A 16120-nucleotide genomic window follows, 5' to 3' on the forward strand; every position below is an offset into this window, starting at 1 on the left:
AGCTGAGCCACCCGCGTGCCCCAAGCCACTGATACTTAAAAAAAAAATTTTTTTTTAAACAGCCAAATCTAATGGTACTTGATCTAGTCTCTTCCAAAAACCTTTCTCCCATGGGATAATGTCAGATGCTGCCACCACTTTGGGACAGCAGATATTCAGGGGAGATGACAATGACAGTAATACAGTTTTTAACTCTGCTCTTCTTCCACAACCTGTCTGCTGTGCTGGCAGGTGCTCACTCCCTCTTCACCTGGTTCCCGAGAGACCACATTGCTGAGTTTTCTTCCTGCTTCCCTGAGGTCTTTGTCAGTCTCTTCGGCTGGACCCTCATCCTCTCAACAGCCTTTAAATGCTGGAGTCCCCAAGACTCAGTCCCAGCCCGCGCTCTGTCCTATCTGCCCACTAGGTGATCTCACCCAGTCTCACAGTTTTAAATGCCGACGAAATGCCAAACGTATTTCTCCAGTGTGAACTACTCACCAGAGACCTAGACTCGCAAAACAAAGCGCCTTAGCTGATGTCTCCATTTGAAATCTAATGGGCATCTCAAACAACGTGTCCCAAACAAAACTTATTTCCTCCACACACCTGCTATTCTGCTTTCCAATATCATTGGAAATGGTGACACTGTCCATCCAGTAGCCTGAGCCTGAAATCTAGGGGTCATTTGCACATTTCTTATGAGAGACTCTTCTCCCTCAATACATTACAGATTCCTCGTGATTGTATTTTCAAAATGTAGCCTGACCTGAACCACTTCTCCCAATCTCTGCTGCCATCACAGTCTTTTGAGACACCATAACCTCTGGCTGAGACCCAGAGTTTCTAAATTGGGTGCATACACCCCAAGGAGTATGTGAGATGACCAATGAGGAGCAAAAAAGTGAGAATCTCCACTTTCATTTGCTACTTACGTCAGTCTAAATTTTTCTGATTTCGTCTATGTTTTAAAATGGGAGACTCCCAGGTGGCTCAGCGGTTGAGTGTCTGCCTTTGGCTCGGGGTGTGATCCCAGGGTCCCGGGATCGAGTCCCACGTCAGGCTTCCTGCATGGAGCCTGCTTCTCCCTCTGCCTGTGTCTCTGCCTCTCTCTCTGTGTGTCTTTCATGAATAAGTAAATAAAATCTTTTTTTAAAAAATAAACAAAATAAAATGGTACAAGTTGGGGGCACCTGGGTGGCTCAGTTGGTTAAGCGTCCAACTCTTGGTTTCAGCTCAGGTCATGATCTCATGGGTTGTGAAACTGAGCCCCATGTCAGGCTCTGTATGAGGTGGGAGTCTGCTTGAGGTTCTCCCTCTCCCTCTGCCTCTCCCCCAACTCACTCACATTCTCTCTGTCAAATAAATAAATCTTTAAAAATAAAATAAAATGGTGCAAGTTATAATCATTGCAGTAGAAGCATCTACTGCTTCTCAAAACCCAATCTCCCCATTTTCCTTTGGTAATAGAACCCCTGTGTTTCAAGTAGGCACACGACCAGCCAGCTAAGGGAGACATTTCCCAGTTGCCACCAGTGGCCATGGCCGTGAACTCAGTCTGGCCAAGTGGCTGGCACTGAAGAGATGCATGCCACACTGGATGGATTTTTAAAGGGAAGGCCTGTTCTCCCTTTCCACTTGCAAGGCAAGTAGAAATGTGAACCTGCTTGGCTCCAGTGATCACAATTCTTAAGCCATAAACATTTTAGTATATGTTTCCAAAAGATAGGGATTATCTGTAAAACGTAAACATGCCATTATCATATCCAAAAAAACTAATTAAGTGCTTAATATAATCAAATAAGGAGTCACCACTTAATCTTTTTTTTTTTCAACTTTTTTTCTGTTTGAATCAGGATCAGATCAAACAAGGTCTGTCCGTATACTGCAATTAATTATAGGCTTCTTAAATCTCTTCACTTTCTAAACTCCCCATCACCTCTTTTTCTTCCCCTTATAATTTATTTATTGAAGAAACCTGATGCCTGCTCCTATAGAACCCCCTACAGTCTGTACTTTCATTCCACATGGTATGGTTTTCACCAGCCAATTCCTACAAATGAGTTCAGAATTTATTTCTTAATTTGAGTTATTTAAAGATATACAGAATCAGGATGATGTCATGAAAAAAAAAAAGCCTCCAGAATTCAAAGACCTACATTTTAATTCTATCTCCATTACATAAGCGAACTTGCGTAAGTCACCCCACCTGATAGAACCTGTTTCCTCACTTTCAAAGGTAAACAATTCCTGCCTGGCCAGTCTGGGATGGTGGTGGTAAGTAGCCAACAAGATGATTATTTGAGAGCGTCTGCCAAAGGGTGGCAGGATGGCAGTGTGAGTTACTACCTTTCACTGATAAAGTATTAAAAGTCTGGGAAAAAAAAATCACTTAAAAAAGTAAGACCCAGTATTTAACTGTTATACTCACATGAATTTGTATCTGTTATGATGTATGCAACTCTACAGAAAAGTATTCAAAAATCATCATGGGATTAAAAAAAGAGATCCTAGACATTAATTGTTTAAAAGAACCATTAAGATCATTAAATTTGGGCCCCAGATGAGGGGGGTGCGGAACATCCTCCAATATTTGCTTAATGGGACCCAGATATATGTCTCTGTCAGCACTACTTCAGGATTTTATTTAAAGATTTTATTTCTTTTTTTGAGAGGGAGAGAGAGCGAGAGCTCACGAATGAGGAAAAGAGCTTGGGTAGGGGGGCGGGCAGTGCGGGCAGAGGGAGAAGCAGAGTCCTTGCTGAGCAGGGAGCCCAATGATGCAGGCATTGATCCCAGGACCCTGGGATCATGACCTGAGTGGATGGCAGATGCTTAACCGCCTGAGCCACCCAGGCGCCCAGCACTACTCCAGGATTTAAATGACCTAAGAACTATCTAGCAATGTTTCTCAAACTTTCAAAATCTACACTGCAATATGAACTATCAGTTTGGGGGAAATGTAAAAGAAAGAGGAATCACTATTATTTAATAGCAAAAAGGGTTTGTTTGCAAATTAACAACAGCACATCATATCAATGAGAGGGATGTATTCATGACAATCTTTTCTCAAGGTATCTAAAGGAAAGGACATCTTATTTGGACATTCAATTCTAAGGATAAAGGTTAAATGAAAACCTATGCAAGGGCAAAATGCTAGAAAATCTCTTAAAATATTCCATATGATTCTATAGAGGATCTTATTCAGAAATTACTTCCTTCCAAGTATCTGACTCTTGGGACACAAGAAGCTTTTCAAGATTTCAACTTGCTTATTCACTCTGTACACAACACATTCTTTCTCTTGTTGGTTATGTGCATCATGCCCATGCCAAGCCAATAAAAAGTACACTGCTTTTGGTTTTTTGTTCCCACACTATCTGCTAGCAGGCAAATTGCATTTCCAGAGTAAGCCTTGGAAATTCCACCTATTAAGTGGAATTAATAAAGAAATGTTTCCTCCAAGCATAACGATTATCAATGACTTTGCAGTTGGTTTTCAAATCTTCTGGACAATTGTGTGCCTTACACGAAGGGTGCCACTTTGAGTGGCACCTCTATGAGTTTGGTCTTTTCTCTGCCTTTAGGGACCAAAACCATCGGTTATGAACTGGAATTCATTTTGTCCTTTGTCTGGAAGTATTTGTTTGTTTTACCCAAGAAGTCACACTGCTTTGTCTGAAAATTATATAACGAACTTAATCCCTCCATGTCATTATCTGAAATTTTGAGGGTGGCTGGGTAGCTGAGTCCATTAAGTGTCTGACTCTTGATCTCAGTTCAGGTCTTGATCTCAGGGTTGTGAATTCAAGCCCCATGCTGGGCTCCAAGCTAGGCATGGAGCCTACTTAAAAAAAAAAAAAGGAAAAGAAAAAGAAAAAAACAAAAGAAAATTTTCAAAAAGGATGATACATGGGAGATTCAGGGAGAATGGCTCACTAATCAAATATAATTCAAGTTTTTTATATTCACTGTATTGACTAATTGCCTTTTTCTGTTTCAGTTGCTTATTCAGAAAAAAATGATTCACAGAATCACCCTGTCCCTGCCCAAGGAGATTCACAGTCTGTATTTGCCCTCAAATCCTGTTCACTACTTATAATCATGATATTATTCCGTATTTACTGCTTATTATTTTCATCTCTTCGTGTATATTTTCATGAACCACTTGAAAATTACTGATCCTTTTGTCTGTAAACTGGGAATATAATGTAAAAAAAATCATAAAAATTGCGGATTACATAGGTACATGATAGTTAAACAAAATAAAAGGACCCCAGCCAAGACAGATTGTCACGCTATTCATGGAATAGCCTAGAGGAATGTACCAAATGCACATTCTTGTAGCACACGTGCAACCTTTAAGAACACGGTGATCATTAACGTTATGAAGTAGTGTTGTGAGTAATTAAGAGCATAGGCTCTGGAGCCAGATGGCCTGACTTCAAAACCAGGCTCTACCCCTTACTAACTGTTGACCTGAGGCAATCAAACTAAACTCCCTGTGTCTTGGTTTCTCCTTCATAAAATAAAGATTATGACTAGTACCCAACGCATGCAGTTGTGTGAAGCTGTGTGAGGATGGAATTAATTAACAAATGTATTCGGACGACGCTTGACACAGAAAAGGCTAAGAAATGTTAGCTGTATATCTATAATGCAGTGTCTGTGAAAACCATAACTCTATTTTGCATTTCAGATTTATGAAATGCATGTCAGCTACTACATCTCTGGTTTGAAACTCCCAAACCAGAGTTTCAGGGGCCAGTCCCTGGGCCCCACTTGTATATAGTATCTCTGCATGACACGTTTGGTTATTTACTCACCAGGTGGGACACAAGTTGCTAAAACGAGCGAAGATATCTGTTTGGATAATGGATTGCTAATAGTACATTGTATTTTCTGTGAGAGATCATTGTTCTTCTTAATAAGCACTTCAGATGGATCGGAAGTATTTATACAGTGTGCTGAAAAGCAACTCCATGAGTACTCCGTATAGTTTGTATGTCTCTTATAAGATTCTGGGATCTTGCAGTGGACTATAATATCTTCAAGAGTTGACGTGCAATTTAGTGTTGGAATTGGAAGAGGATCTGGGGGGAAAGAAAAAAGAAATGTAATATTCAGTATAGAAAAGAGTAATTTAGACTCATCATATACAAATGTATGAAGAGCTTCCAGTTTCCTTATGAGCTTGAAGAGACAAACAGACCACCTCCTTGAGCACCAAAGGGAGAGAATTCTCTTCTTCTGGCTCAGATTTACCTACTCAAATTCAGAATACATACAGGCACTGAATCCCTTATCCTCAATTCCAAAAACCAAAAGATTTTACACAAGATAACAACAGAGTCACTTAGCTGCAAATCCTCATCTGAATTGACATGAGGATTTAATAGTTTGTATTTTTCTCATTTATTTCCTTTTTATTTCTCTTTTATTATTTTTCAAGTAAGCTCCACACCCATTGTGGGGCTTGAATTCATTGCCCTGAGATCAAGAGTCACGTGCCCTACTGGCCGAGTTGGCCAGGTGCCCCATATTTTTCTCACTTACTTCAAATATTCATTATCATGTTGTACTAAAAATATTCCTGTGCTTGAGTATGAGGTGGTCCTCAAAACTAAGTGGGGTGCTTCTTAACATATGTAGGGGAGTTTATACTACCTCTCTAAAATCTAAAACGTTTACTTCCAAAAGATATCTGACTAACTGTGCTCGCTTCGGCAGCACATATACTAAGATATCTGACTTACAGTGTTTGCAAAACGTATGGTGGAGTCGTACTCTGAGCAGGCTCTGCTAATCGGCAGAATAGGGGATGGTACCTGTCACACACCTGTCAGGCTAGAAGCCCAGCCTTTCTCTAGCAAATGCCCCCTACTGGCTACAGCAGCCTGAACCTGCAAGGATGAGCTAAGAACCACAATGCTAGTTTATCCCATTAGACATTTGTTTATTTAATTCACATGCCTTCCTGCATCTCTACTTTGTCCCAACAACTAACCATGAGAAATTCGAGAAAACAAACACATGGTCTCTCTGGGAAATGGTCGTGTGTGGCATTTGCATAAATAAAATTTCAACGCATTGTGAACATCTACTAAAAAAGCAAATTCAAGCAAATTCATGTTTATCAAGATGATGGAATACTTACTATGCTGCTATTTAAAATGATATTTTCTAAGACAAAGGAATGCTTATGTTCTAATTATTAATCTAAAATAATCTAGGGCGCCTGGGTGACTCAGTGGGTTAGGTGTCTGCCTTCGGCTCAGGTCACAATCCGGAGGTCCCAGGATGGGGCCCCACATGGGGTTCCCTGCTCATTGGGGACCATACTTCCCCCTCTCCCTCTGCTACTTCCCCGTTCACTTACTATGCTGCTCTCTCTTTCTCTTGCTCTCTCTTCAAATAAACAAATAAAATCTTTAAAAACATAAAACAATAAAATAATCTAATAATCTAGTTGAAAATATTCAACTCCTCTCCCCTCCCCCTCGCCCCCATCTTCTCTAGACTTCTTTCACACTTGGTTAAGTAACACACCCGGTTGGAGACCTAAGTTATCCATAACTTCCCTTTCTGCTTGGGACTTCTTGAGCTGTTAGGTCTACTCTAGCTCACATAACTTGTTACTTGCTGCCCGAAAGTAAGCAATGGAGAATTTCTCCAAGTTAAATTGTAAGCAATAGACCAGCAGTCTTCAAAAGAGTAAGGAGTTGTTCTCATTGAGTCAAAGTTAGAAAGCCTGAGCCCTCCTCCCTCAGCCTCCTCAGGCCGCCCTGCCAACCACACGCCCATAGCAGCCCCAGAAGCACTTCCTCACAGCCCTGTGTGTCTCGGTGCAGCTGAGAAACTGAAGGGATGGTTCCAGGTTCTGGATTTACTTATGCCTGTCACTGCACCCGAGCTGAGCAATTCTCAGAGTCCTGCAACTGAGCTTTCTAGTTCCTTGGAAATGTTCCACAGAAGCATTTCTCAAATATTAATGGGCATGAGAAGCCACCAGGGCTCTGTATTAAAAATACAGATACTGAGAAGGTGCTCCTTGTGTTCTGTTACAGATTCTAGTTAATTGATCTGGTTCAGCCAATGTCTAGCATTTCATTAAACACTTTCTGAATAAGGACGCCTGGGTGGCTCAGTGGTTGAGCACCTGCCTTAGGCTCAGGTCGTCATCCTGGGTCTGGGGATCGAGTCCCACAGTGCGTTCCCTGCAAGGAGCCCCTATCTCCCTCTGCCTATGTCTCTGCCTTTCTCTCTGTGTCTCTCATGAATAAATAAGATCTTTTAAAACACACACACACACACACACAACACTTTCTGAACTAAACAGAGGTGCCTCATGAATCCCCTCAGACTGTGCATCTTTGGAGGGTAAAGACTAGATACTACTCACCTCTTACACATAAGCCCTGACATGATACAAGGCACACAGCTCCTCAATAAGGAGAACATATGTTGAGTAGATGGAGGGATGGATGGATAGATGGATAAATTCAGGGAGACAGTTTCCCAATTATTCTCTCTACTGTATAAAATGTAAATTCTTCAATCAGCTCCTCTCCGAAAAGGAATGGTGTGGTGGCTGAGAGCCTGGATTCAAGAACCTGACTGCTTGGGTTCACACCAGAGCTTTACCAGGAAGAGTCAGACGCCCTTGGGCAAGTTACTTAACCTTCCCTGTGGTTAGGTTTCCTTTCCTGTACAATTAAGAAACAAATAATGGGGATCCCTGGGTGGCGCAGCAGTTTGGCGCCTGCCTTTGGCCCAGGGCGCTATCCTGGAGACCGGGGATCGAGCCCCACATCGGGCTTCCGGTGCATGGAGCCTGCTTCTCCCTCTGCCTGTGTCTCTGCCTCTCTCTCTCTCTCTCTGTGACTATCATAAATAAATTTAAAAAATTAAAAAAAAAGAAACAAATAATGTCTCCCCTTAACAACGGAGATGAAGATTTAATGAGGGGAGATGGGTAGTAAGTGACACATGGATTAACATGCAGTGCCTGGCACAGGCACGTCAGCTGTAACAGAGCACACGGCGAGAAGGCAAGGCTCCCCCACGAGCGTTGTGATACAACCAGGAGTTGGCAGGTGTGAGCTTTTGCTTTGGCTGGCTGTGTCACTTGGCCCACAGCTCTTGTGGTAGCTGGAACACATTTGAGAAATCAGCCAGCCCAGGCCTCCTGTCCTACAGAGGGAGAAACCCACTGCTAAATCTGTGTCGTTTTCATCTGCAAAATGGAATATAATACTCTAAAATATTGTAAATGTCTAGTGGCATATGAAAATAATTTGAGGGATCCCTGGGTGGCGCAGCGGTTTGGCGCTTGCCTTTGGCCCAGGGCGCGATCCTGGAGACCCGGAATCGAATCCCACATTGGGCTCCCGGTGCATGGAGCCTGCTTCTCCCTCTGCCTATGTCTCTGCCTCTCTCTTTCTCTCTGTGACTATCATAAATAAATATATATAAAAAAAAGAAAATAATTTGAAAGGGCATAGGGGAAGAGCTAGCATGATTTTCTGTGTTGTTAGAGCTCACTTAACTATACAAATGCTCTTTCTGGTGGTTTCATTACCACAGTTGCTGGAAGAACTGATCCTGCTCATGGAAAAGCATGCAAACCTTCTTGCAGCATCTGGGGCACAGCTTCTACAACTCCAGTCTTTCTGTCTATAATCCTTACATTCTCTCACTGCCCCTGAGACTTCCCACAGCTATCTCTAACAAATAATTATCTCTGTACCTTAAGCAGCATCAAACTGGCAGGAAATGTACTTACTTCATCCTTAAGATAACTTAGCCAATTTATAATTAATGAACTCAGCTCACTACTACTCTTTAATATTGAGAATATTACACATATCTGATGATATTTGTTTACTTCTATTACCTTTAATAAACAGTTATACCACTTTAGGTCATTTAAGGAAGAACAGTCAATTCCACTTATATGAACATCACTATCTTCAAGGCAACTAATAAGAGAAAGAACTAATAAACGTCGACAGTGGAAATTTGAAGGGGATTTTGAGGGAAGAAGGAAACCAAATACCAAATTACACACAGAAGGAAGTCGATGGCCTGAATTTAGGAGGTGCCAGGAAACCCCCCTGTCTAAAATATCCTTTCTGAAAATCTCCCATTAGGCCTGGTGTCTCCGGAAGATTACCAAGTCACTTAAGTATTAATACACCCTGAAGGAAGTAGGCCTTCCTCATTTAAAAAAAAAAAAAAAGAAAAAGAAAAAAAGTATGACCAATCATTTGTCATTCAGGTGTGCAATCCTGAGTCACCTTATGTCTTTTTATAACCAAATCTAAATTTGCTTGACTCTTTCTTAGAAGTGTCTTCTCTTTCTTTCTTTTCCCAACATCTACTAGCAACACCTATCTCCCTAGAAGATTGTAGTAGCTTCCAACCTGATGTCCCCTCTCTCTAATCCACCATAAATACCTACTATCTAATTAATCATCTGAAAATAGATTTCATCAGGTCACTTCTCTGTTCCAGGATTGGATACGGTGGCTCCCCACTGTTGGAGGCTAAAATCTCAAGCCAGGACTTGAGGTTCCACGTTTAATGCTGCCCAGATCACTGTCTCCTGATCAAACTCACCTCCCCTGGACTCTGCTGCTCTGCAGGTCTTTGCTAATTAGGGTCTCTAGGGGCTACTCAGTTGGTCTGACTCCTGAAATCAAGTACCTTAGTTGAGTTACCATGGAATTTAAAAAATCAAATTGTTTTTAAACATTTCATCAAACTTAAAAAGATAAATGTATTCAAAAGTTTGAACTCAGTTCTACAAACTCTATGCAAGGGCTCTTAAAATGCATTCCATTATTATCTAAATTTGAAATCAATCTTTTGAGTTGCTGGCTCTATATATGGCCAGATCACCAACGTGCATGTTTTAAAAACTTTGCTTCTTCAAAGGCATCCACTGATTCCTTTAATGGCATGCCTGTACACCTTAACACACCTCACTCTTCTAAATGGAGTTGATCATCTTCTGGACAAACCAGCCACCCAGGCTGAGCACCCCCATTTCTGTTGTCTGCACCTCTCACCTTGCAGTCACCTGGTTTGATTGCTTTCATTGCTATAATAAATATTTATAGAATACCTAGTACCTCTTGAAGTCCCTTGCTGAGCTCTGGAGCTATAATGATGAACAGAAGAGAAAGTATCTCTTCCTTCCAATGTCTCCAGCAGACCAGGTAAGTGACCTGGTGAATAATAGCTGTTCCACCAGTTTATCACCCCATCCCTTTCCACTGAGATGGCCTCAGACAAGACTTAAGAGCTCAGACATGAACTTTGACATGGGACTTTCTGCCTCTTCACTGCCCCTGGAGACCATCTTATATACTTTGCTACCAGTTGGACCTTTCTAAAACACCTTTGGCATAGAGAAGGGAAGGCTAGAATGATACCTTCTTCTAGGAGAAAACAGTGAACCTGCGACCCCACAGAGGGGGGGAGATGGATACCAGTTCAGCTGTGAATGCTGAGGGGCAGCACAGAAAAGGCAACCAAAGTCAAGAGCAACACTAGGATGCCCAAGAACAGAAAGAAGAGGTCATGGATGCCAGATCTCATACAGCCTTGCAGGCCACTATAGGTCTTAGCTTTAACTCAGAGTGAGCTGGGGCCACTAGAAGATTCTGAGCAGACAAATGACATGCTCTGACTTCTGTTTTAAGATCACGCTGGCTCCTTGTGTTTAAAAATAAACCGTGGTCATAAGATATGTCAGTTAAACCATTATGCTGTATGCCATAAACTCATATAGTGATATATGTCAATTACATCTCAATAAAACAGGGTAAAATTAATTAAATTTAAAAATAGCACAAAATGTCTTCTGTAAGTGGACAATGGTGGAAGCTGAGTGACCAATTAGGGGGCTACTGCACTCCTCCAAATGAGGATGAAGGAGCCCTGGATGAGCACTGGAGGAAGTGGTGAGAGGTGGTTAGGTTCTATGAAACCAATAAAATTTCCTGGTGGAGAAAACATGGTGTTCAAGAGAAAGAGGAAGAGAAACATGGTGTCAAGGATGACATCAAGGTTTTAGCACAAGCAACTGAAAGGAAGGAGCTGCCATTAACCAAGGCAGGGGAAAGATTTGGGAAAGAACAGGCTTTAAGGGAAAGTTGATGAGCTCACTTTTGGCCATGTGATTGGAGAGGCAAATTAGATAAATATCCAAGTGGAGATAGAAACTAAGCAGTCAGAAACACGTAAGGAGCTCAGTGGGGCTCTAGGCAAGAGCTCTCCCATCTGTGCATTATCAGCATCAAAATGATATTTAAAGCCCTGACACTGGATGAGCTCACTCACCTGGGAGTGAATGCAAGCAGAGAAGGGTGGCTTAAGTCTTAAAGTCTCCAGTGTGAAGAGGTTGGCAGGATGAGGGAACTGCCAAGGAAGCTAAGTAGTAACAGTTAGTGAGTTAAAAGAAAACCAGAATAGCGTGGTGTCCTGGATGCTGAGAGAAGGCCGTGTTTCAAAGACGACGGAGTGGTCAGCTATGTCAGATGCTGCTGAGTGGCCAAGAAAGATGTGGGTAGAGCATGAATGGATCACTGGCTTCATGAATGAGGAGATCAAGAGTTTTTGGTACAGTAATGGAATAAAAGCCTGTTTGGAGTGGATTAAAAGGGGGTAGGAGAGAAGCAGTTATAAAGCAACCCTTCAAGGAGATTTTCTATAAACGCAACATGGCAAGTGGGTAACAGCTGGAAAAGAAGAGCAGGACATGCTGGTAGGGACAGGCTGGCAGTTCATGGAGGACACTGCTATAGGAACAGTGCAAGTGAACGACTAGGGTGATGTCCCCAAGAGCCATGACAGGAGACAGGGCTCAGGGCACAGCCGAGGGCTTGGCCTGTGAGCATGGTACACAGTCTCAAGGGCAGGCAGGGAGGCAGGAAGGCAGAGGGTGGGCAGCTTGTGGAAATTCTCCCCTGAGGGCCTCTCTCTCTCAGTGAACAAGAAGCAAAGCCTCCAGTCGAGGAGTGGATCTGGAGAAGGGGGTGGTCAAGGCTTGAGGAGAGGAAATATCATTGCTAGGATGCTGGGGGACATGTTGGATTTGATTGAGGCAAGTAACCAGAAACTCAAGTGTGGGGCTCTGCGGGGTGATGAGTTTCTCCACAGCCACAGTGTGTGAGACTAGAATAGACAGCACACTGGACTGGACCTGGTGAGACAGGCCATCGGAGTGTGACCCACAGAAAAGGAATGAGGAAACTAAGCAGGCCTTGCAATGAGTAGGTCCCCTGAGTGAGCACACTCGGGCTGCCTAAGGAGGACAGGGGGCTATGTGAGGCGAAGGACTGGCAGAGCCAGCAGAGCAGGGGAAGAGAGCTTCAGAAAGGGGCACCTGGCATGATACAGTGGAGGGCTTAGAATGAGTGGTAATGACAACTTCTAGGTTCTATCCATGGTGGGGGGAGGCGGGAGGGGGGATGGAGGACACGACCATCACAGGAGAGGGATCAGGGACTCAGAAGCCAGGACAGTAGAATTTAATATTTAAATATCATAATCACTAAGATTTATGACAGTAGGAACATCAGAAACTGCAAAAGTGAGCCAGGCAACCAAATGATCCAGAAATGTTGGGATGTACCCATGAGCCTATAAATGACAAAACAAGAAGAATGATCTGGAAACATCCATGAGTAGCATGGAGGAACGTGGACGCTATCTCCAATTCCCATATAAAGTGACATAGGAGAAAAAACAAATCCACTCCCTGGAGTGTGATGCAGTGGAAGCAGGAACTCTAATTTCTAGAGCATCACCTCTCCATGGAGCTCAACGAGTTCTGAGTTCATGGCTACCACTACATCCCTTTCCGGAATATTCCTAGTAAGATAAGTGTTGCTGCTGGCAGCAGCTCTGCCTAGCTGGGGCTGCTCCCTCTACCTTAGTCACATCCTCTCCCACTCGGAGGATGACCAGGGGAATGACTCTGGGGATGACACAATGACACTTCTCTGTGTGCCAAACAGAGAAGAACACCCTGACAGCCTACGAGATCAAATTTTCTCATTTCTCATAAACCATTAAGTAGTGTTAGTCTCTTTAAAGAGTTGGAAAGGCATCGTCATAAACAAATAAATTTATGGAATACTCACCAAGTACAAGCAGAGTGAACTTCATGTCATCTGCAGTGCCTAAAAACTCAACTTCATACTCATCTTCATCTGATGATGTTAGATTGAAGATGGTAAGGTCACCTGACATGGTGTTCAGGTGAACTCTACCTATAAAAGGTGGGAAAGCTCTGCTGCCATGGTATTCTTCCCATTCAATGACTTTATCCATATTTTTTTTCCACAGGATCTCTGGGAAATATATAGAGCTTGATGCATGGAAAGTTACGTTCCCATTCACAGCTCCAAACACTGGCCGGGGATTAGAGCTGATGGAGCCTAGGAGGGAAAAAGAAATTGGTTAGGGAAAACAACACAGCTTTATTGAAGACAGAAACCTATCCTCCAAGATGCTCTTTGTGTGTGGGGGGGTAAATTTATCAGTAAAAATGACTCATCACCTATACTTTTGGCTGCCAAGAGAAAACACAGCAAGTAGGATGTGTGTGACCACTGGGGAGTATACTTTCTCATGGGGGCACTGGGGTCCACATAAGCAAGACATCGATTCAGCTTTGATGGAGCACCGAGTCCCTGCTAGGTACTGAGGGCAGCACTGCCAACATGACAGCCAACCAGACAGGTGTCACTCCAGGCCCTCAAGAGGTCCTGCTGAGTGGGGAAGACAAAGCAGGCCTGGGAAGCCACCCCATCCAGCGCCTTCCCCAGGAAGTCATGCTGACGCTCCCAAGGAGGCATCCATCCCCAAAGGGCAGGAGGGCCCAGCTGAGGGCTGTGGGGTGGGGTGGAGGGGAGGTAATTGTAGTGATAGAGGAAGCAGCGCCTCCAAAGAAAGCCAAGAAGAAGCTGGTGTGTTTGCGGAAATAAAAGCAGCTCCCAATGGCTAGACAACAGAGCAAGTGGGTCACAGGTAGGGGATGAGCCTGGAGGGGGCAGGCGGGGCCAGGTCACGGTGTATGCGAGTGGGGGTATGGGGGTGTCAGGTAAGACATTGCTGAAGGTTTGGAATGGATCCTAATGACAAGGGAAAGCCACAAGGCTGGCATGATGTAATTTAAGTTTCGGCAGGGCTGGCAGTGGTTGCTGGGGACAGGCATGCATCAGTGCCAGAGCAACGAGAGGGTGGCAGATTGGAGGGGCCAGGCCAGGGTGTGGGTGGACAGGGTTCACAGGAGGGCAGACTCTAGAGCAGCTTGGGAGGGAAAGCCAGGGGGTTTAGTGACTGTGGGGAGGGGTGAGGAGGAGGAGGAGGAGGAGGAGGTAATCATGCTGGTCAGGCATCTTTCTTGGCTGACTGCAGGGACTATTAGATCAGAAACAAGAACTGGGGAGCAAGCCAGGGGGGCAAGATACAGACTAAGGGTATGAGACTAGGTTTGGTGGCATGGGGAGTGTGGGGGAGCTGGCTCCCATTGTCCCTCATGAGCCAACTGTTGGTGTCTCTGCCTCATTCAGCCAAGCCTGGCTGATAGCCTGAAATCCACATGGTGGGAGTATTTACAGCAAAGGAACTAATGCTTCAAGCTCAGACTCCTCCCCACTCTGCACCAATCTACTTGTTAAATATTTCCTACCACCACTAGATTGGGATATTCTCGATACCCCAGAATGGGTTTAAATGCATCTGGTTCCAGACTTGACTTTCTTGCTACAAGAGAAGAGCAGCCGTTAAGGGAAAGACATTAAAGATAAATTAAAACTTGACTGACATTTTTGCCAGCAATCAGGGTAATTGAAAGAGCATGGGAAAAAAAATTAAGACTATTAAATAGACCAATTGTAGGCCACAGTGTTCAGTAATTTCAAACAAGAAGTAAACGTCTCCTATTTGTCTGTTGCGAGGATTTTTAGAACCCATCTCCACCAATGAAGGGAGTCTGCCCGCAGTTATACACCAGCAGCCCTCGTTGCTTTTTAATGCTCAGCACACACATCGCAGTAGTGGCACCAACTGCACAGATGAGCAAAACAGGCTTCGAAGTCACTTGGCAAGGTGATGGCAGCAGAGGGACCAGAACACAGATTTCCTGACTCTCCGTTCAGCCCCGCTTTCACAGCAGCCCGGTCCCATTACTCATTCTGGAAATACTCACTGGGTAGCTCTACTATGTGGCAGCTTCCCCCACCCCAGAATGAGACAGATGCAGTCCCTGCCCTCTCTCAGAGCTTATGGTTTGGTAGGGACGTCTGACTTGATCCAAATAATTAGACAAACACTGTGGTCAGCGCCAGCAAGTAGAAGCATGGGGTGTCAGTAAGAGCATCCACTGGGGGAGCCCATGAGGGGTGAGGGAAGGGTTGGGAAGGATGAGGAGCAGTGAGCCCCACCAAGTGGACAGGGGCAGCTCCTTGCTTAGGGACAACAGCTCCTGAGGCAGGAAGGCAATGCCACAAGACAAGAGGTGCCAGCGGGCAACATGCAAGGGCAGGGGCCAGGCCTTGCAAGGCCTCAGACAAAATTCTGCCCTTTATGTTGAGAAGAGAATGCTACCAAAGAGTTTTAGACAGGATGGTGACAAAATAAGATGAATTCTTTCTTTTAAAAATGTGTTTAAAAACAAAATATACATAGACACATGTAATTTTATACACATACAGAATGGTAACATATGCATTTAGCACAGTCTTCTCTGGCCTGTGCGTGTGTGTGTGTGCACACCTTACCCCCAAACCCTATAAGCATCCTCAGTATGGTAATCTACATTAACGATTCAGAATATACACTTTGCTTTTTCCCTCCTTGCTCATATCATCAACTAGAGACAAAGATGTATCATGTATAATGCGCATATATACATACACACACATATATATATATATACATTCATACATATATATCTCCTTACATATAATATGGAACTTGTCATGGTTTAACAAAATGGTCTTATGCATACTTCTCTGCACCTTTGCCTTTCCCATCAAGAATACCTCTTAAGGGAGGCTTGGGTGGCTCAGCGGTTGAGCGTCTGCCTTTGGCTCAGGGTGTGATCCCAGATTCCCGGATCGAG

At 43.8% G+C, this 16120-nt stretch overlaps 1 protein-coding gene across 1 annotated transcript in view; it reads right to left on the minus strand.

Moving 5' to 3' along the window:
* Window positions 1-16120, minus strand: part of CD58 (CD58 molecule) — a 42588-nt gene that overhangs the window by 13360 nt on the left and 13108 nt on the right. The window contains exons 2-3 of the mRNA XM_055312598.1: window positions 13134-13430; window positions 4806-5072 (exon numbers count right to left, since the gene is read on the minus strand). Of these exons, the coding sequence (XP_055168573.1) occupies window positions 4806-5072; window positions 13134-13430 (564 nt within the window). The remainder of the gene's footprint in view (window positions 1-4805; window positions 5073-13133; window positions 13431-16120) is intronic.

This window comes from Nyctereutes procyonoides, unplaced genomic scaffold, assembly GCF_905146905.1.
Source record: "Nyctereutes procyonoides isolate TBG_1078 unplaced genomic scaffold, NYPRO_anot_genome, whole genome shotgun sequence".
Classification (NCBI taxonomy): domain Eukaryota; kingdom Metazoa; phylum Chordata; class Mammalia; order Carnivora; family Canidae; genus Nyctereutes; species Nyctereutes procyonoides.